The 22165-nt window shown below is 31.8% G+C and overlaps 1 protein-coding gene across 3 annotated transcripts; it reads left to right on the plus strand.

The window, feature by feature from the left end:
* The first annotated feature begins 1736 nt into the window (after positions 1 to 1736).
* Positions 1737 to 14558, plus strand: LOC143257267 (3-oxoacyl-[acyl-carrier-protein] reductase FabG-like). 3 transcript variants are annotated; one of them, XM_076515701.1, is made up of 10 exons: positions 1737 to 2117; positions 2412 to 2491; positions 3713 to 3852; positions 6201 to 6293; positions 7911 to 7996; positions 9567 to 9660; positions 10027 to 10096; positions 11064 to 11100; positions 13301 to 13355; positions 14199 to 14558. In XM_076515701.1, the coding sequence occupies exons 2-10, from the start codon at positions 2434 to 2436 to the stop codon at positions 14352 to 14354; spliced, it is 789 nt and encodes a 262-aa protein (XP_076371816.1). In that variant the 5' UTR covers positions 1737 to 2117; positions 2412 to 2433; the 3' UTR covers positions 14355 to 14558. The 3 variants fall into 3 exon arrangements, with proteins under 3 accessions (XP_076371816.1, XP_076371818.1, XP_076371819.1); XM_076515703.1 differs by lacking the exon at positions 1737 to 2117 and adding an exon at positions 2206 to 2224; XM_076515704.1 differs by lacking the exons at positions 1737 to 2117; positions 2412 to 2491; positions 3713 to 3852 and adding an exon at positions 5240 to 5905.
* The last annotated feature ends 7607 nt before the right edge of the window (positions 14559 to 22165 follow it).

The following is a 22165-nucleotide window of genomic DNA, read 5'->3' on the forward strand; positions in this document are numbered from 1 at the left end:
ATACATTGGGAGATCAAGTAATATTCCTAGAAGTAGTCTCATAACAAATCGACCTTTCCTCTGACAGACAGTTACTGTTGCCATATGACTTACCTGCCAATATACAAGTTCATCTAAAACATTTAGATACACAACGATCACGTTAGAAAATCATAATTACTGTTATTTCTTAACACACCGTTATTATCATAGTGGATAATCCCATCATGACTATCGTAGGTTGTTAAATCTTCAGCATCTATATACAGGTACAAACTGTGACTTGTGGATCGCTTGTTCATTCGTCTGCTTTTAATAATTCCGCGCAAACCAATACGAGAGCCATCTGTGCTAACTGTCCCTAATTTACACTCAAGACTAGAGGGAAAGCAGCTATTCATCGCCACACTACCAACTTCTGGTCTTCCCTTTTTACCAACGAATTGGTAAAAACGAATTGGTCAGATTGACCATCACATCGTAACGCCAACTGGACGATCATGTTTAGTAAGGCGTAGGCTCGAACCTGCAACTTTCCGATTACGACGTGAACGCATTAACCACTTGGTCATGCCTGAATTGTTTTTTCGCTTTCAAGATCTCTCACTAATGCATTGTTATTTAAGAGTATATGATTTAATTTTCTTTTTAAATAGTCACATGAACATCACCTATCTATACATAAGAACGTGTATTTTTTAAATATAATTATTTAAAGGTTCGTTATCGATAATTTTCAAAGGATATTTAACGTAATTAAATATTTTTAGTTAAGTTAAATAATCTAGCATAATAATACTCAGTTTTTATCTGAATTGAAAATATGCATGCACGTACGCAAAGGGTAGATGTAAGTCTAATTGTAATAGATATTTGATGAAACAACGTGTTGAAAGCTTATCAAAGTTTTTTTAAAAGTCTATCTTTTAGTTTTAAAATAACATAATCAATTTATTTATCTCTAGTACCACGTACGATAATGTTTAGCCCCACTTAAACTATCACAAAACACGTACACAGATTGATAAAGGTGTAATTAATGTCAGGCCTAAAACAAATTGACCAAAAATTTCGGTGTGTGCGATTAGAATTATTTTGTATTATTCTAGAAATCCCGTATTTAAAGAAGTACTACTGCAATAAATATATTAAATTGTGAGTAAGATATAGTATTTTTAAGTAATAATATGTGAAGATTGATTACTAAAATAAATAACAAATATCTGATGTATTTTCATAGAATCATAGCCAGCTTCCTGTTCAATTTGTTTATTTATTAAAATAAAATTGCATATTATTATTATAACACAGCTTTGCTGATAGATGTATTTCACAAGAAAGCCTACTATATACAACAACCACTGACAGTGTAGGAGTGTTTGAAAATGTTTTAATTAATTTTTGCAGGTTGATTTATGTACTGTTATTCTACACCAGGGAACACATAACGTGATTACAAAAGGCTAACTTTATTGGTAGACCATAAAACAGTCATATGTTACCACAGACTGTGTAGAGTTATTGAACGTTTTTCAATTAATTCTTGTGTGTCTAGCTCTCAGATCAGAATTATGCCCGAGTTCACTTTAGGTGAAGATGCATAATATTCTGGTGGTGTAACTTACAAACTATCGACACCTGATTAGTTTACACTGGTGAAAAAGAAATATTAATTTACAGATTTAAGTGAAATCACAAAACCATATTAATATTTAATATCAAAACAGTTAAATAATTAAATAATTAAAGGAAGTTCCGTGTTACGTGAAACTTAAAAATTATTTATTATTGAATACTAATGGATCCATCCGCCAGTTTTTCGTGTTATTTCGATCATCAGATAACCACCTACAGTATCTCATGGTGCCAGGTTAATCTGGTAAAAACGTTGTAGTTATAACTATTGTACACTTTACATTGCATTATTAAAAAGTTTAAAGTCATCTTTTATCAGTCACGTGGTTTGTGAATGTTGAAGATAGAACGGAAAGTTACAAAAAAAGACTAACATTGCAAGATGAACCTAACCAACCAATCAGTAACTAGAAGCTTGCTTGATTAACGAATCAGCAACCAGCAGTTTGTCTGACTGTAAGGGTAAAGAGATGTACAAACAGTCTGAAGTCCACTAATTCCTGGTAAGTCTATTATTCTGCATGAAATAATGTGATATGTAAATGTGTTTCAAATACAATTTCGCTGAACTGAACAAAACTTATATTTCTAATAAAAATATTTTATTTGTGTGAGAATTTGTTTATTGTGTTTTTGTATCTCCCTATTGGTATTACACTTGTGTTATTGTTTGAAGGTTATTTATATTTAACACAATATAATTAAAGCTGTTTTATTTTCTCAAACTAACATTTTTAAAATGGAGCCATACGTTTTTGGGGCCTGAGAATAAATTGTATGTTGCTGTTTGTTTCTAGATTACTTGTATAAACATATAGGATGTCAACCGCTAGACTTACGGATAAGAAACTTGACCAGAAGGTGGCGATAATCACAGGTATGTAAAATTATATAATAAAATCATGTATATTCTCTTACCCTTTCAATTCCAACTATACATCTGATAAATATTTCTGTATCCATTAACAATCAATAAATAATATTTTATAATCAATGTATCAATGTAATGTATTTTCATTTCACCTTGCTATATTTGTAAAATTCTGTAAAAAACTATTTTTCTTCTTGTATAACAAACAGTCTCGTTTGGATAATAGAAAACTATATCTAAACGTTTATTTAAATAGAATAGTTCGTTTATTTTCTGGTTTTTATTATTTTAGTGACGGGTTGCAAGATCTCTGTGAGGGGGTGATAATGGCGCGAAACCGTGTGACTAAACTGAATGTTGGTATAATATACCGAAAATAAAGATGGTATCACACAGCCTAGAACCAGTAAATATATCGATTCTGAATTAAGTTATTTTCTGTTATATCAAAAATGTTTTTGATAAAAAATAAACCTCTTCATTCAACAATAATCAACAAATATTTTCCATTTCTCATGTACATATACTTCACACAGACTAGGTAAAATATTAGGTTATACTTTTGTTGCTATGCGACATAACATAATAGCCATTTTTGGAACATAGTCTTACCAATTCTGATGCAAGTTAAGAAAAAAAAGGACCCTTCACTCCAGATAAATATGAAAGAATACCTTTTTATTTAAACCAACGTTTCGCCTTTAGACAAACTTATTGACTTTTATTTATATTGGAAATTGTTAATCTAAAAGATGTTTACAAATTATTATTCACTGAATACGTCATGAATTTATTTCATGAATGATTTAAATTTTGTTTGTATCACAGATGGTTTGTTTGTTTGTTTTGGAATTTCGCACAAAGCTACTCTAAGGCTATCTGTGCTAGCCGTCTCTAACTTAGTAGTGTAAGACTAGAGGGAAGGCAGCTAGTCATCACTGGGTGATGACTCTTGGGCTACTATTTTACCAAAGAATAGTGTGATTGACCGTCACATTATAACGCCCCCACGGCTGAAAGGGCGAGCATGTTTGGCGCGACCAGGATGCAAACCCGCGACCCTCAGATTACGACTCGCACGCATTAACACGCTTGGCCATGCCGGGCCGGCTCACAGATGGTCAAGCTTCATTTCACAAAATTCATTCTTCACATGTTTGTTTGAAAGCTATAAACTCTTTCTTCTTCTACAAATTAAGATACTTAAGTGGATATCTAAACATTTAGGTGCTAGTTCAGGGATAGGTAGAGCCACTGCCGTGTTGTTCTCACGCCTGGGAGCGACGCTAGCTTTGACTGGAAGGAACCAAGAAAATTTGTCAAAATCTGCTGAAGAATGTGAAGCAGTTTCACCTTATGATCTAAAGGTTTGATCAAACATAATATAACATGGAAGTATTTAATACCTATTATAAAGGTTTAACCAACACTAGATACCATAGAAGTATTTAATACATAATCTACATGTTTGACCAATCATTGTATAACATAGAAGTGTTTAATACATTAGAAATGTTTTGATAAAAAATCTGAATAAAACGACCTTTACCTTCAGATATACATATATATATTTATTTTAACCAACGTTTAATATTCAAACAGTTGTGCACATTATATCTGATGAAGCCGCAAAAGCGAAACATTCGTTAATACATCTATATATATATATATGCAGTGCATAGGTCGTTTCTTCCTCAACTTTTTATCAAAATGTGTAAATCCCTTCAGCATGCACTACCTGAAATGTATGAGATTTTTACATAACAAATATTGCTCATTTAGTAGTTTATAAATGACGTGATATTAGTTTTTGATTGAACTAAAACATGTTCTTATAAATTGGAACTATTGTTTCACGGATGTAGTAACTAATCAGAAAGTTTGTCTTAATGTGACCTTTAGTTGAGTAGAAAAATAAAATATATATATTTGATACCACCTCGGTATTATTCTGGGTCTGCCAAAAAAAAACACATGGAAGTATTCTCATATCGTGGTTCTATAATGTATTCTTTCAAGTTTACTGAAACTACTTTCAATTCAGATTGTTTGTTCACCAACACACAAACGAACACCTGCATATGAGGAATCAAATTACAAAAAGTTACAAATATTTGATTTCCAAACGTCTAAATCTAGTGAAATGTGGTTAGTATACAAAAGTTTTTAGTAATTGAAAGTTAATAAATAACAATTAATACATCATGCATTATAATTAAAATGCTCAATTATAATTAGAAAGTAACCAAATATAATTGGAACGTAATAACTTACAATAAATCGCAAATAATTTAGTTTTTAAAAATTGTTATTTTCACTTAAATCTCTACTTTTTTAAGTAAACACCAGGTGGCAAAAGATAATCAATCACTTTCTATGAAATTATTTTTGATAAAATAAAGTTTATTTATTTGAAATGAATTCCCAAATATAAATAAGAACACATCTTCACTACAATTAAGTCTGTTGTATTATTCTATTTTGTCTCTGAATTTATTTCGTGCTTTTATTATGAATTCTAATTACTGTTATAGAACGTATAAACTTTATATCTGAACCTAATAATATATTATGTTTAACACAGCTTGCTGGAGATGGAATTTGTACATTCCATAAACTAAATGTTTCTGTCATCGTTCTTGTGTTCATCATAAAACTTTGATTCCCGTCGATTGAATTTGTTGCTAAAATATTTGTCTTTATAAATACGCTATTTATCTATGATAACGTTGCATGGTAACTATGTATAATACAAGCAGAGCCTATAACAGTACGTTGTGTTAACTATTATACTTCCAACAAAATACACTGTATTAAGGTTGACAACACAACGAACATACTCCTGCGGAGTAGTTTATCGGATGTTTATTTTATGTGAACAGTTTGTAAATTCTGTTGATGTTGGTACGTTTGCATATAAAGCAACGAAAAAAGAAATTACAAACGGGTAGTTGTATATTTGTATGTGTGCAAAATAAGTTTTATTACCATATAAGGTGTTTCATGGCCTAATGTTTTTTTTATGTTAAACACAAACCAAAACAATAGTATCGAAACTCGATTTTTAGCGTAGGAGCTCTCGAACGCTACCTCCGAGATAAACGGGAAGAGCCGCGTGACGTTATTAAAGATTGTTAACTTTAAAACATTAATTTTAACTTCAACAAAACGTCATTTCACGTGATCTTTAACAATGTTTGTTTAACGTTACCATGATATCACGACTAACAATACTTTGATTTCTACACTATCTGTATGATAATTTTTGGACAAATAATCTTGAAACTCTCCTTATTATTATTATTTTTTCAAACATTCATTCATTACCAGAGTTTTATTCTATTTTAATGAACCCCGCCCAGTAATATGGTCTCCAGATCTTTCAATACCTGTGGTAACAAGAGCACCGACAACCATTGTGTAAGTTTATTATTAGCTTCTAAACAAATCGGATTTATTTGAAATAATTTTATTTCTTGATTTAGTTTTCATAATTTACTACATTTTAATATAATAACACAAGCGATAAAATTGTATAGCTATTATATAGCTGTGTTTTATATTATTTAAGTACTTAATAATGTTCTTGGGGTTCCTTTATTACACAAATTACATATTACAATAATTTAAGGCAAAACTTTAGTTTGATACACACAGCTCAGTATTTTTATTCCTGTTTTCTAACTTAAAATGTTCACTTTATTTTGTATTGTAGCCTTTGTGTATCGTCGGTGATTTAACCATAGAATCAGATATTGAACGGATAATGAAGTCAACAATTGACACCTACGGAAGACTGGATATTCTGGTGAGTTTAGTTATTAGAAAAAAATATAGATTAACACATTACGTCTATAACGTTTTCTTCTTTCCTTTTCAGTACAACACCTAGAAATTTGAAGGCTAGCGTTCCACGACACAATGTAACACAAATTTTGTTCCTGGATAGTATGTGTTATTTTGTAATTACTTGTGTTGTAAAAGTACAGAAAATGGCCATTATTCCCTTCAATCTTTGCTCTCGTGACCTGGGTAACAAAATTTAGAAATTAATCTATTTTCTGTGTAAAAACGGGCAATTTTGCACATTTTTATTTACATAAGGTGTGAATAAAACAACATGTGAATCAATATTTTTATGTATTTATGCTAAAGTTATACAAAATTGAACAAAAATGTTTAGAAGTGAGTAGTTTTTCGAGATTTGCGACTGTGATGTAAATCACTTTCACATATCTGCCCCCAGATATTGTCTCCCATCATATTTTCTTAATGTGCTTCCAGGAAACAAAAGTAAAGTTTGAAGAGAAAAATAGGTGTTTTCCATCCACTTTAGGCATAAATAATTGGGAAATAACACTTTATGCCCGTGAACAAAATAACAGTAAATATTTTATGACATAGGGTTACTATTACAAGTCAGAGTTTAAGCCTAGGGGATATCTTTTAACAGGCACATAAAATGATTAGCACTCCCATTGAAAAAACTAAACTAGTACAGTTTTACGTAAAGTATTTATGTTTAGCCTCTGGTTATCGTTTTTTTTTATGTATTATAGTTACGTCCGAGTATATATCCCATTTTTCTAATTATATATTGTATTTTATGTAAAGTTGGTAATTTTATTTATAAATAATAAACATCACGTAAGTTGTGTCAGAGTTCCTTCTCTGAACACATACCTTGTCCAAAGTGACGACCTAATTCTATGACCCAATACCAACTACCCTTGTTTCACCTTTGTTATGATTTATAGAACCTTTAGAACGTGCTTCTGTTACTTTTCTAAGTCTAAAGGTGGGTTCCTACTTAACTTACAAAGTACCAAGACGTCTTGTGTTTCTTCTGTTACAGAAAGTGCAAATCATTTTAAAATAGCCATTGTTTTACTACTGTACTCAAAGCATCTCTTGTATAACGGTACAGTTAAATATTAAAGAAAGTCCGTTCGTTGAAGAGATGAAAATCTTTTCATACTTTAATAAACAGGAACAAGGACACATTGTGTCATGTAATATTCCCTGAAATTCATCTGTACTTGTAAATCACTTCTTTTTAATTGAAGTGACACAAAAGGATCAGAGATTCCAGGCTAAGTGATTGCAGATTATGGAAATTCTTACTTAGATATATATATATAATAATAACGATCTGTACTCACTAAAAGTAAGAGGTATGGAGAAAATAGAAATTACCTCATGTGAAGAGATCATCATAGCGAGTGTTGCGTAGTAACAAACTCAATCAGCTTCAGAAGTTTCAGTTATAACCCTCAGAGCTAGCAAAGCACTAGAAACCAAAATGTCTAAAGTTGTGTGAAAGAGTTAACATTTTACATGACTTTAATTTTTCATTCTTAAAGGTCAAAATAATGGGAATGTAAGAGGAAACTTGGAACATTAAAATGTGTTATTTTTGTTTTAGGTTAATAATGCTGGAATAGTAGCACTGGACTCAGCTCAAGATGGTTCTTTAGGGACACTAGATTTGGTGTGGAAAACCAATGTTCGGTGAGGAAGCTAGCATGTAGTAGTTATACTGAGAAATACGGAATACATACACATAACAGACACACACACACACACACACACATATATGTAATTCGACAAACAAAGAGTGGACTGTGTATATTTACTATTTACTGTATGCACATAGTAGAATTTCTTTCTAGTTAAGCACAAAAACGATATGTCCTCTAATCATCCCAGGTTTCAAACCCAGTTTATAGTGTTGTAATTCTGTAGGCATACTTCTATGCCACTAAACGGTATATTGTACTTGTATAAAAAAACAATGAAACATTGTACATTAAATAAAAACTAGCTGTGTTACTCAGTGTTGCAGAGTTTTCGAAAAGAAAAAACACCTTACTTTCTCTGTTTTCCCGTTCCATATTTCGATAGGTAGAAAAATATTTTGTTTATTTATGAAAAAATTTAGCGTTGATTTTGAAAATAAACCACGAACCTATTTTAAATCATAACTACCTCATAGACGATGATTTTCATTTTTTCTTTACTAGTAAGGATAAATAGGCCCTTGTAGATAATATTTTGATTATATTGTACACGTATGAGTTTAGATACGTGTACAACACCTAGTTGTGTCAGAGTTCCTTCACTGAACACATACATTGTCCAATGTGACAACCCAATTCTATGACCCAATACCAGCTGCCCTTCCTTCACTTTGGTTTTGTTTTGTAGAACCTTTAGAACGTGGCTCCTGTTACTTTTCTAAGTCTAAAGGTGAGTTCCTACTTTTAGTAACGAAATTTAGAAATTAATCAATTTTCTGTGTATAAACGGGCAATTTTGCACATTTTTATTTACATAAGGTGTGAATAAAACAACATGTGAATCAATATTTTTATGAATTTATGCTAAAGTTATACAAAATTGAACATAAATGTTTAGAAGTGAGTAGTTTTTCGAGATTTGCGACTGTAATGTAAATCACTTTCTCGTATTTATTCGTGTTTATATATATGTTAACGATACAATTACTGCTTCGGGTAGCAGACGATATATGCGTGTATCAACATAAAATTGTTAATTGCGCACCTTCACGAGTGAGAAATGTGACGTGCGCAGAAAAAGCATGAAAAGAACAATGAATCAAACAAACAAACACAAATACTTGGAGTATTATATGTACATAATGAAAGAACTTTATACATATATTATGTATGAATATAAGGAAAATATTGTAAGGCTGAATTTTAAAAGTTTCAACCTCTTGTTTCTTATGAACAAATTTCGTTACATTTCATGTATTAGAATATTGTTTTTTCTATTAAAATAAAGCAATATGTACCTTAACTTATTATTCGCTATTAAATCTACCGAATATAAACTGTAGAATTGGTGGATATGGATAGTAAATAGTAATTTATAAGCAATTTTCGATAAGGAGAAATGCTTCGAAACATTCCAGGATCGTTGTAAAATAGTTTGGTAATAAAAATATTCTGTAGAGATATGCAACCTAACGCCATATTGGTTTTGATAGTGATGTCATCTGTTGCTTTAATGATTAGTTTAAAAACATTCTAAGTATTTTTCTTCTTTGTTTGCCAAGTTCTGTGTACCATTTGACGATGCTAGCTGTTCCTCACCTGATTGAAAGTAAAGGTTCAATTGTCAACGTTTCAAGCGTTCTCAGCAAAAGGGGAGTAAGTAGTCTAATATGGAAGAGCCAGTGAAAAATTATAGATTGTGATTTGATTGAAACGTGGTATGGAGTGAGATATTTTTTCTATTACTTTTCAGAGTATCATTTGTCTTGTTTCACTTTTTAATTTCATGCTAATTTATCCGGATTTTTTATCACAATCCTATTTATCGCGAGTTTTTAATCATAAAATATTTTGGAACTTTCACTGTTAGCGACAAGTTTGGTCGTAATCCTGAATAAACATGAAAGAAGTAAAACTTAATTGAAATCTCTTGACAGATTTAGTTTACTCTGTTGTAGTTTCTAGAGCAAAACATGACATATTGGTAGTTTTCATATTATAACAATTTTATCATTTTTTTAGTGTGCAAAAACCCTATCCAATTCCATGTCAAAAGGCGCTTTAGATCAGCTTACCAGAAGTGTGGCATTAGGTGAGTTTATTAACAAATACATAAATATTGAGGAACAAACATAGTTTTATATAAAAGCATCTGAGACTGTTCATAAATTTTAAGTTATTTTTGAAGTAAGGTTTTGTTTATTTTTTCATTTTCATCGTAAGCTATAGATTTCTTCGTCTGAGTGATTAACTTATGTTTCATCGTTAATTTTGACCACAATATATCCACCTACAAATTATTATTTACACAACATTACCAAAATTAAGCCCAAAGTGACAGTTTTTTTAATTCTGGATTAATGAAATATAATTACTTAAACATTCGTCAGAAGTTGACAACACCAGTTGTTTGTATAGCACATTCATTTAATTAAAATCATAAGCGTAAAATAAACGAATTGATTATGTGGAATAATACACATTTCAATCTGTATTTTCTCAAGATGATTTTTATCAGTACTTTATATTTAATTTTATTATAGAATACGTTAATTCTATCTTCAGCCACTGAGGTTGTTTTTAGTGTAAGCTTGATAACTGACTGAAAAAAATGTCAAACTCTCCTAATGCTTTCTTTCAGTATTAGTTTAAAGAGTTAGTAAAAAATCTGTTTTCCCCTTTTAGCGATAGTAACTGTCTTCTAACGTTAATATACGAGTGTAATATTACTTCATCGATTTAAAAGTGTAACAGATTATTCTAAATAGAATTTATTGGTGTATTGTCAATACACTGTGTAATCTCTATTACACATTATTTACGTTATTTATTATTCACTAAAACAAGAATGAATATTCATAAAAATAATATCGATTATTTATTACTTCTTGACCTATTTTTGTCTTAATATAATTTCACACTTCTTTTCGATGATAGTTTAATATAAAAAATTGAAAAAGCTGTATACAATGTTTATATTAAAAGTAGTGTAACGTAAACCAGAGAAACAGATAATTATCACCGGTTGGATTGTGTTTAAAAATTTCTTATTTTGCCAGATCTGGCTCCCAAACAAATCAGAGTGAACTCAGTAAAGTAAGTGTGTTTTTATATGTTTATAACCCATATTCAGAAAAGTGTTCGAATATATATTAATTTTTAATTTGATTTATTTAAAACTGGGCTCAGTTTATTGTTTGTCGTATTCGCACTGTGAATCTGCGGTATGGGCGGTGAGTATTTTGTTTTGATATCCTATTGTTTCAGATATCATGTACATGTTGGGAACGATGGTGTTTATCACAACGATCTTTTGTGTTCTATTTGAATAGCTGTGCACGTAGGCAAACTTCAACATTCACTTTTATAATAAATGGAGAACAGGAATTAATCACACTGTCATTTACATTTCAAAACTTGACGTTACTTCAAGAATATAAATGTAGATTTACTGTATGTTATTGTTGAGTGACTCTTAACATGAATGAAATACTCAAGAATTATTTTTTGTGGTGGAGGGTATAAGTAGCTGAGAGCTTTGACTCTGAGTATTACCAAGAATGTGACACAACTAACTTTTCTAATGTTCTTGAAATAATATAAATTGTTAGACTGAATAAAACTACTGCCATCACTTGGGAAGAATACATTTTATTTCACTGTATAATGTTTTTGATTGTTGAAAATTGTGCTCCATAAGGAGTGTTTTTGTTTGAAGAGCTGTTTGTTCATATACAACAGGAAGGGAAAGTTCTTTTTAGGCATTCAGGAAAGAGATATCTTTCTTCTCCTATTTGGGGAATCTATACCTTCTCAAATCTCTTACACTTGCCATCACTGACCTCAGTGTTTATGATTGACAGCCATAGATGATCCTACTATAGTTACCCAAATGTTGGCGGTGGATGTTGTTGATTAGTCTATGAGTTCAAAACTATGTAAGTTTAGTTTGATGCTAAATTTGTAAAAAAATTGTCATCCAGTTTTGATTAGCTTGTTTTGGAATTTTGCACAAGGCTACACGAGGGCTATCTGTGCTAGCCGTCCCTAATTTAGCAGTGTAAGACTAGAGGGAAGGCAACTAGTCATCACCACACACCGCCAACTCGTGGGCTACTCTTTTACCAACGAATAGTAAGATTGACCGTAAAATCATAACGCCTCCACGGATGGGAGAGCAAGCATGTTTGACGCCACGCGGGCGCGAACCCGCGACCCTCAGATTACGAAGCGCATGCCTTAACGTGTTAGGCCATGCCAGGCCGTTTTCATTCTCTAAAGACAGATGATCAGTGAGAATTTTGAGCTGTTTCCAGAGCTGAAAACAATACAATTATTTTTGAGGAGTTACCCATCTCCTGATAAATTAACAAAAGTTTAAATTAACGTATTTTATGAATGCTTCACAAATTCTGGAGTACTGTAATCCCAACTGAACGAAAATACAATTAATTATAAACAAGATAAGATATTAGTTAATCTATATTGTTTGAATTATTAGTTACCCTGTTAATTACTGTCGGGAAGATCTAAAGTTCGAGATGTGATGTTGCTTAACACGTTCTCCACTATTAGCTATGGACCCGTGACTTTGTTGCACTCAATCCCGTTTTACAAATCAAAGATTCAACTGAGCTTTTATGATGATGTGTGCTACTTGCTGTGTGACTATCTATCAACCAGTAGTTCAACATCTCAAGTGTTTTATTTGGCCAGTTAGGCTGATCTGATGCAGAAGATACCATTCGGGTTGTGAGTTCCACTTCTTTATAAAAAATACACTTTATATTTTTGGAAACCGTCTTCAAATGAGAGAAAAATATAGGAAGTTCGCAGAATGAAATTTTCAACTCTTATACAGATTTCTAAGGAATTTCACTAAACACACATGAAAGTTTTTCTGAGCATGATCCTCTTTTTATTTGTAGTTCCAGACAGGACTTGAGGGAGGTCAGCGAGGTTACACGTTAACAGCGCCCTCTGTCACTTTCTCTGGTAATTCTTGTGTGACATATACTATTCCCGTTGTCACATTCAAGACTATACATGTATTTCTTACTCTATTTATAAATGATAATTTAAAAGGATATCTATATTTATATTTAGTTTGATTTCTGTTATTAGTTTTAATTTATTTTTTTCGTATTTCTAATACGTTCAACATAAAATGTTTGAAATCTGTCAGAATTTATAAAGAATGAAATACTTTGGTTGGTGTTACCCAGCTGTTAAAGTTTGTAAATAATGTTTTAAATATTTCACATGCTAATACTCTCTGCTTATTTTTTTTTTGCAGTCCTGGAGTTATTGAAACAAATATATTTTCAACTCTTGGATTAGACGCAAAGGAAGTACGTGAAAAGTGAATCAGTTTGTTGATATATAACGAAAATACGATTTATTTAAAGTTAGAAAAAGTCAGTAGATTTATAGAAAATACTGGTCACTCTTTTTAATTAAAAGGGAAAATATAGTGTGAAACCAGCATAAACTGTTGGCATTTGTTAGAATATTTTTGTTTACTATTGTTTGAAACCCAAATGTTATTAGGAACGTCCTAACCAACAAAGTAATGGATCTGTAAACTACTCGGTTCATGAGTGTGTTTTCTTACAATTTTGTCACATCTGGCTAGTTTCAGTCTTCTTCAAGAGGAATCGAACCGATGATTTTTGGGTTGTAAATCCGAAGAGTAACCACTGTCCTACCGTGAGATTATTTGATCCATAAATAATGTAGAAGAATGAGTTTTTTACTATTGATCGTGTCAGTATATGTGAGGTTACAATAAATCAACACATTTCATAAAACTAAATAATTTGTACCATACTGATAATAATCATAATGGTTTATAATTCATTTAAAATTTTGATATTGCACATAACATGACATAGATACATTTGTTGGAGTATTACATTTTCACGAAGTCGTAAAACCTACAACAGTCATTGAAGTACCGGGAATCAAACCAGAATAAAAACGAACCGGGAATATTTATTTTCAACTCTACACCAGATACACACTTACCGTAATTTTCAACTATATTCCAGAAGTTTCTCCAATCTGTTTGGTTTAGTTGAATAAGTTATAAATGTATATGTTAGTACGATTTATATATACACTTACATTTCACTTGATAACATCGAAACTTCACGTTAGATGCAAATAAATATCTTTAAAAATATATATTACAGATAATGGAAAAAGCAGCCCAGTCATATCCGCTTGGTCGTGGTGGACAACCACAAGAGGTCGCCAGTGCAATCGCTTTTCTCGCTTCTTACGAAGCTTCGTTTATAACCGGGGAAACTGTGGTGATAGATGGCGCTAAAACTGTCTCTTACCCATAAGTTTGTTTTCTGTTTTTCTTCTACCACAATGTAACCTAAGTTACTAATTTATTCCGTATGTTCCTTATTTGTGTGATGGTAGTTAAGGTGGTGATTTAACTGATCTAAGTCTATTGGTTGACTGTTCTGATCTTTCTAACATTTGTTTTTATTTTTGAAGTAATACACTTTATTGCTTTAAATAAAACATTACTAATTCATTCAGTTCAGCCTCCAGTTATTTATTTTGAATAAAATGGTCATTAAGAACAAGAGAAACCAATTGTAATATGTTTTATTGAATTTTTATATTAAATCGTACATCAGCTTGGTGACATCAACCAAAGTATTCTATTCTAGATCAATTTCAGTCACAAATGTTCTAACATAGAAAAAGTACTTTTGTTTGTTTTTATTTTTTGTTTTTTTGTTTATCAATTTCACACAAAGCCACTCGAGAACTATGGGCGTTAGCCGTCCCTAATTTAGTAGTGTAAGACTAGAGGGTATGCAGCTAGTCATCATCACCCACCGCCGACTCTTTGGCTACTCTTTTACCAACGAATAGTGGGATTGACCGTTACATTATAACGCTCCAACGGCTGAAAGGACGAGTATGTTTGGTGCGACGGGAATGTGAACCCAAGCCTTCAGGTTACGAGTCGCACGCCTTAACCCAACTGGCCAAGCCGGGCCACTACTTTTGTTGAAGCATGTCTAATGGGGGTCAATGTTCTTATAGATCATTTGAAAAAAAATGAACGTGTTTGAAACAGTTATATTCTGCGTGTCTTTGTAAGATTAAATAGACGACAATTCAGAAAAGGGAAGATTTTTCAAAAAGTGAGGAGAGAAGCCTGTAAAAATATGAATCAGACAGACACGCTAAACATGTATTTTGTTTTTGTCACTAGGCCTTTTCCAAACACATTACTTCTACATAATCAGAAAGTTACCATATGTTGCTGAATATATAGAGGGATCGAAATTGTTTCATTTTATACGTTAATCTACATAAACATTGTTATTCTACACCTGGGAACAAACCATGTGATTAGTGAAAGCAAACTTTGCTGGTAGATGTACCAGATCAGAAAACTGTCATATGTAACAACAAACTGTGTAAAAGTATTGAGCTTTTCTCAGTTAATTCTTGGATGTCGATCTGCCAGATCAGAATCAAGTCCATGTTCACGTTAGGTAAAGATACATAATATCCTGGTGGTGTAACTTACAAACTCTTGACACTCGGTCAGTTTATATTGGCGAAAGAAAAAGTTTATTTACAGAGATGGCGGAAATCACAATATTGAACCTTTAGTATTTATCTATTAGCCACTACCCATAATTCAATCATTCAGGGTCTTAAATCATATTTATAGATCTATAGTACAAACACTACACTTGTATTTACAACTCTATATTGTAGGCACTACAACTGTATTTCGAACTCTGTATTACAGACATTTCCATCGTATTTATAGTTCTATAGAACAGACACTACAGTTGTACTTGGAACCTCACATTACAGACACTTCAATCGTATTTATAGTTTTTAATTACAGACACTACGATTGTATTTACAATTGTCACGTTACGGAGTCGTCGCTGATGTGCGGGCAGACCTTGTGGGCTGAATCTGTTTAACCGTTGAAGCTTCTACTCTTACTACCCGAAGTCGCGTGCAAAATTTATTTGTAAGGGAGGATGTCGTGGCGAATGGAACTCATATGTACTAATTCAAGGCTTTACTGTTCAAACAAAAGAGACTCGAAGCTGGGATGTCTAATAAAACACTTTATTTATTCTTTCAAACATTTAACACTACACACATATATATAGTCTGACTTGCTAAGATTTATTATAAACAATTCGTTATCCGTGATGACGAGAAAACCCACTTGTAGAGAAAATTATACATTTTAAAACAGCTGGTATGTTTAGAGAAAGCACTAATGAAGGAGCGAACAACGTTTTGACCTTCTTCGGTTATTGTCAGGTTCACAAAGAAAGAAAGAGGTAACTGACTGATAGCTGACCACAGGTTTGAAGGGGGTTGTGCAACTGAGTTTAGGAATATAGAGAACGTGCTTAGACGTTTGATTATATTCATTAATATAGGTATAAAGGTGACCTTTGTGTTGGTTTTTTTTTTAGTTGAGTTGTTGTATAAGTGAGGCTTCTTTAATTTTGTGTTTGTTCATGTTTGTTGCTTTATTTAGTGTTTGGGTGTTTTCTGTGGTCATGTTGTGGTTATTTGATTTTCAGTGTTCGGAAACGTGTGAAGGTAACTTTTTTTATTTTTTAACCTGGTTTCCGTTTTTCTTGTTTTTCCAACATAAAAGTCGTGTCAGTTATTACATTCTACTTTATAAATAATGTTGGTGTAGTGTTTGTCAGTGTAGTTTTTACATAGTGTAAACCTTAGTTTTGTGCCCGGTTTTTGAATAAACTTGTAATTAACTGGAATGTCGTATTTTGTCACAAGATTTTGCCAAATGTTGTTTATTTTTCTCCTGATGTAGGGAATATATGGTGTGCAGCCGTGTATGGTTTCGTGATTTTTTTTTAAATCATGGGTTATATTTACTTTTGTTAGTTGATTTTTGTCTAGGTGTGTGCCTATAATGTTTTATACGCTTTGTGGAGGGAACTTATTGATGTTGATGAAGAATTGTTTTATTTTCTCTACTTTGTCGTTAATTTTATCTGGTGAACATAGTTTTATGGCTGTGTTTATTTGGTATCTTAGTATGTTGAGTTTTTGTTTTGTTTCATGTATTGAGTCCTGATGAATGTATAGTCTAGTGTGGGTAATTTGAAAAAATTAAGTGTGTGTTTTGTAAATATGAATCCCTCTTCATATCTGTACCAGTATAGTGGTGAATGTAATGCTGTGTTAACTGCTCGTGTGTCATATTGTGTTTAACGACAAACGCACCAAACTTACTTTAAGTGTTCAGAGATAGGACTTATGATACCTAAAGGCATCTCTTTTTATAATCAATTTATGATTGGATACTAACAACCACATATACTTCCCTTTGTTTTACAAATCAAATCTGTGATCATAAGACAAATTACAGTGTGTTACACATACTGTACTGCCCTCTACATTCAGCAATTTCGTGATTCCAAATGTTAAAATATTAAAAGTGAATTTTTCTTATATTTAGTACACAAGGAATTACACTTTCTTCTTATTTTCTAACAAATATTAATTTCAGTAGTTTTTATGGCCATGTTAATGATGGTTCAGCGATAAGCTTGAAAGGTTATTATACTAAAATTCAGGAGTTGATTCCTATGGTGACAACAGTACAGATACACACATCAACAAATTCCACCTTAAAAATAAAAAAAAACATTCATTTGTTCTAGAGCAAGAAAAATAAACCAAACGAAAATTTATCTCTCTGTCTCTATCTTGTTTTGTTTTTTCCCGTTATGTGTTTTTATGGGTTTTATCGGTAAGCAGTTAATTTATTTCTCATTTCATACTTTGTAAGTAAACACCTTTGCAAGGAAACTAGATCACAAAATATAAACCAGTGTCTTGAAGCGTAAAACAATTCAGAATCACAGTTAAAACGTTGAACAATATAACATATTTTTCATGTCTTTGTTGAAATATTTCACAAACTGTTTTATTTCGCTGTCACTAGATGTCAGGAAATTAAAGTAACTTTTCCCCGAAGTTCCATAGTTGTTTGTTAGGTTACTGTTCTTGTTATTTTGTTGTTTAGCATCCTCTATAGGAAACCATAATTATTGTTTCTAGTTGACATGATCTTGATCCCATGTAGAATACATTGTTGCTGACATATTAGGGGCTCCATGAGGAATATCTTAGATAGCCAGAATGTACTGACGAGGGTGCGATACCTCATGTGTTCTGGTGGTATTTGGTAGTCAGGTTATTTTGGTGGTATCGGATAGCCAGGGCGTTTTGGTGGTACTGGATAGTTAGGTTGTTGTGGTTGGGATGGATAAATTATGGGATTATCTGTATATAAATTTTTAAATGTACTTTTCCCAGTTATTTGTTCCAGTTCATGCCCTGTTAAAATTTGATTTTAGGTTTTGCTTCAAATAGGAAAATGATAACATATTTTCTATCATTTTTAAAGTTACACAAGTTCAAAACCATGAAAATAAATGAATAATTTTCACTCACCCAGCCTGTATTGGAAACAGATAATATCCCTACAATATATTTTAAACAAAAATCATTAGATATATTTCATCAATTATCAATAATGAACATTTATATAACCCAACTTAAAAAATAAAATATTACTTTAGATGTTTGTTGTTAATTATAAATAATGAGCATTTATATAACCACAAATAAAAAAAAACAAAATTATGTTAGACACTGGTTGTTAATTATTATAATGAACTTTAATATATTCCTTTTTAGAAGTGTTGAATTACATTTGATGTCCATTGATATTTATTAAAAGAAACGTTTACATAACTCTATTTAAAAATACAAATTACGATATATCGGTTAATAACTATTATTAATCAATGTTTATTGGTTTATTCCACATGTGTTTATGATATTTATCTTAATTTTGGGTTTGTGAGAAGTGTAGTATTGTGTCAGTGTCGTGTTTTTTGCTGTGAAATACGGTAAATTACGTAACCGTAAGTCAGTAGACGACGTTCAGAAAGCCTATTGTGTAGCTTTACCTTGAAAAAATAACAAAAAGGAAAATCTGAACTTGAAACTTTGATTGTCTGGTAATTAACACTAAAATACCATCCTTTTCGTGGTTCGCTAAGAATATAATTATTTCTAAACTAGTGACTTAGTTTTAAATGGTGGTCAATTAACAAATTTCTTCCACAATTCAGTCTCCTATATCCTGCTTTAGGCCTAATTTACATACTTTAACATGCAGTCAGTTTTATTTTAATATTGTATTGTTCTTTGTAACTTTATCTGTTATACAACTAAGTTATTTGCTTTGTTATATCACTAGTTCTGATTTCTATTATCACACAAATCTGTAGCTAGTTTAATGAACAATATTATTATTAAGCTTAGTTTTAACACATTTGATGTATAGGCGTGTTAAAATTTCAACAACAGGTTGTTGCCGTCTATTTAGTTAAAAACATACTCTGCCTAAATTATCTATCAGATAATTAACAAACTTATTTATAGCCTCATATATCTTATAATAATGAAAAAATCTCTTGTAAGTTCTTATAACAATACATGAAGTAAATAATTCAGATACTACTGTGAGCGTTTGTATATTTTTTATAGAAAGGTAATTAAAAAGTGGAATATGTTTCCATGACGTCGCATGGTATGGATAACATAAGTTATACAATTAGTGCAAAAACGGTCTGAGTTAGAAAAAAACAAACAGAACAACTTGTAGCGAATTTCAAAAGAAGGAATTTTTCTGATATGATGTTCTGTTTCTTGTAAGCACGTGGACTGAGTGAAAGCCAGTAAACGTACTCTAATGAGTGTCGAGCATTTGAACAGCCAGACGTTATTTTTCAGTTCCTGATAAGTATAATATATTTCTCTAACGCTATGAGAGCTTCTCCGTACAAGTTTGGTGCAATGGGGGTGTTTTGTGGTGATCTAATTGCGTAAAGCTGTTCTGAACACAATACTTGCCGTTCTGAGGACCCAGAAACCGAAAATATAAGGCGCTAAGTTAGAAACTGTATTAATTTAATCACACTTGGATTATGGAAAAGACCCCACATCTTTTTGTTTCGTGCCAGCTGTATTTCTTGAACACTTGCAAAATGCAGGGTTGCAATCATCCATCTCTACTGAGAGCCTTGAGACATAGTTATTACTGTACTCTGTGGTCTGTACTAAGAAACAGTAAAATTACTCTCTGACATTTTTCACTAGTTACTTACAGTAAGTATTAACTAAGTATCCTTATCTCATAATTCTATTCCACTAATTTATTACCATCACTGGGTGTAAAACAACAATCGTTTAAAGTTTGTATATACAATATCAACAACACTTTATTGCTTTACGTTTTATGTTATTAAAAATTAGGGGTTCGATTACCTTCGGTGGGCTTAACAGATAACACCATGTGGCTTTGCTATAAAGAAAACACTCTTACAATAGAAAATGTGATTTTGTTGTTACTTTTTTAAAGTTTGAGTACTTAACAGAAATGGTGAACGTGATGGACTATCACGCAAAGTTACACGACACATATTTGCGTTATCCATCCTCAAAGTCGCATTCTAAGGCTAGAGGAAAGGCTACTCTTTTTCCCAACGAATAGTGGTATTGACTGGCATATAATAACGCTCCGACGGTGGCAATGGCGAAAAGACTCGGTGAACCGCGGAGATTCGAACCCGCGACACTTCGATTGTGAATTGAGTACATTAACCACCTGGCCATGCCGGGCCTTCAAAACTGGAGAGTTAGCAGAGTGCATGTTGTTTAATTAGTTTCGCTCAGTTTACAGTTAGTTGAGACCTGCTAGTAAGGTACTTTGTGATAACCCAAAGTACCATATAATTCCTCTTCTTAGACACGAGGCCGACCCTCATGTGTCATCTTAGAGTTGAAAATGAATACAAGTTTGACTCGGTTTCTCTTTTGGTAATTTCAATTTTTTTTATGATTATTTCTTCGGCTCGGATTCGCTATCGTTAATTTAAACAAGAATTTGCAAGAAACAATTTTTAATTTTTTACAAATTTTGTTAATGGTCATTACTGAAACACTACATTAATTAAACATGATTTATCATAATTTAAAAATACCTCTCTTACGTCTTGGAACACGCGGTGTCATTCTGTTCTTAGGTCTCGAAAATGTTGAGGTGCCATTTTGAGAAGATATTTTAAATACAATACCTAACACAAAGGGAGGATAGAAGAAGTACGGGCGGACCCGGTTGTTTATGGGGAAAACACTTTTAATACACAAAAACCCTAATTTTACCAAAGTGTGAGATCAATAGTATGGTTACCTGTTTCACTCTCCCTCTCGTAACCGGACAAATTCAAGATTTCGTTTTACCCAAGAAATTTAAAACTGTGTAGTTTTATCGTTTTCTGTCAAGCCCAAAAAGGAAGGCGGTGTTTTTGAGAGCGTTGGTAAATAAGTCGTAAATATGTGTCATAACAACTACATTGTTAAGGTCAGAAAATTTACACAGTTGTTTCGAACGATACACTTTTCAGTTCGTCAGTTACAGATAATATGAAAACGTCTCATTGTGCATCAAAACACAAACTGACCAATAGAATGACCCATCAAAGATATATTTTTCTTAAAAAACTGATTAGTTAAAGAATTTTTATAGTATTCATATTTATTTGTATTATCATAGGTAAAACAAACATTTGAATAGAATAATTGTTTTTCTTAAGTAATACTTTGATTCATTAAAGTCTGTTTGGGCTAACCATAGTTTTTAACCGAGTTAAAAAGTTGACTTGTATGGGTTATTAAAAATGTGATTTTCCACATTCTTTCTTTGAAACGGGAAATTAAATGTTTATCACTAGTTGCTGATGTGTCGTTCACGATGTGAGACATTAACATCTGAGCTTTATCACATTGGTAGGCTGTTATCTCATGAATAACATGATAACATACAAATATATCCTAATTAAATCGTAATCAGTGAAGCTGAATATTAAACTTTTTTTTTTCCTACGACAAGAAAAGTTAATTACAATTACGACGGCTGGTATGTCTATTAAAACTTACTAATAAAGCTGAGAACAACTTTTCCACCTTCTTAGGTCATTTTGTGTGTTATTACACATGCCAGCAGCCCTAGGACACTGGATAAAACACATAACCACAT

The sequence above is a fragment of the Tachypleus tridentatus genome, chromosome 7, assembly GCF_004210375.1.
Source record: "Tachypleus tridentatus isolate NWPU-2018 chromosome 7, ASM421037v1, whole genome shotgun sequence".
Lineage (NCBI taxonomy): Eukaryota > Metazoa > Arthropoda > Merostomata > Xiphosura > Limulidae > Tachypleus > Tachypleus tridentatus.

What these genes read in the sequence shown, in the direction of transcription:
- LOC143257267 (XM_076515701.1), top strand. Translation starts at nt 2,434, where the DNA reads ATGTCAACCGCTAGACTTACGGATAAGAAACTTGACCAGAAGGTGGCG. An exon ending in GTGTGGAAAACCAATGTTCG is followed by an intron (nt 7,997 to 9,566) that starts GTGAGGAAGCTA and finishes TTGTTTGCCAAG; the next exon opens with TTCTGTGTACCATTTGACGA. An exon ending in TACCAGAAGTGTGGCATTAG is followed by an intron (nt 10,097 to 11,063) that starts GTGAGTTTATTA and finishes TTATTTTGCCAG; the next exon opens with ATCTGGCTCCCAAACAAATC.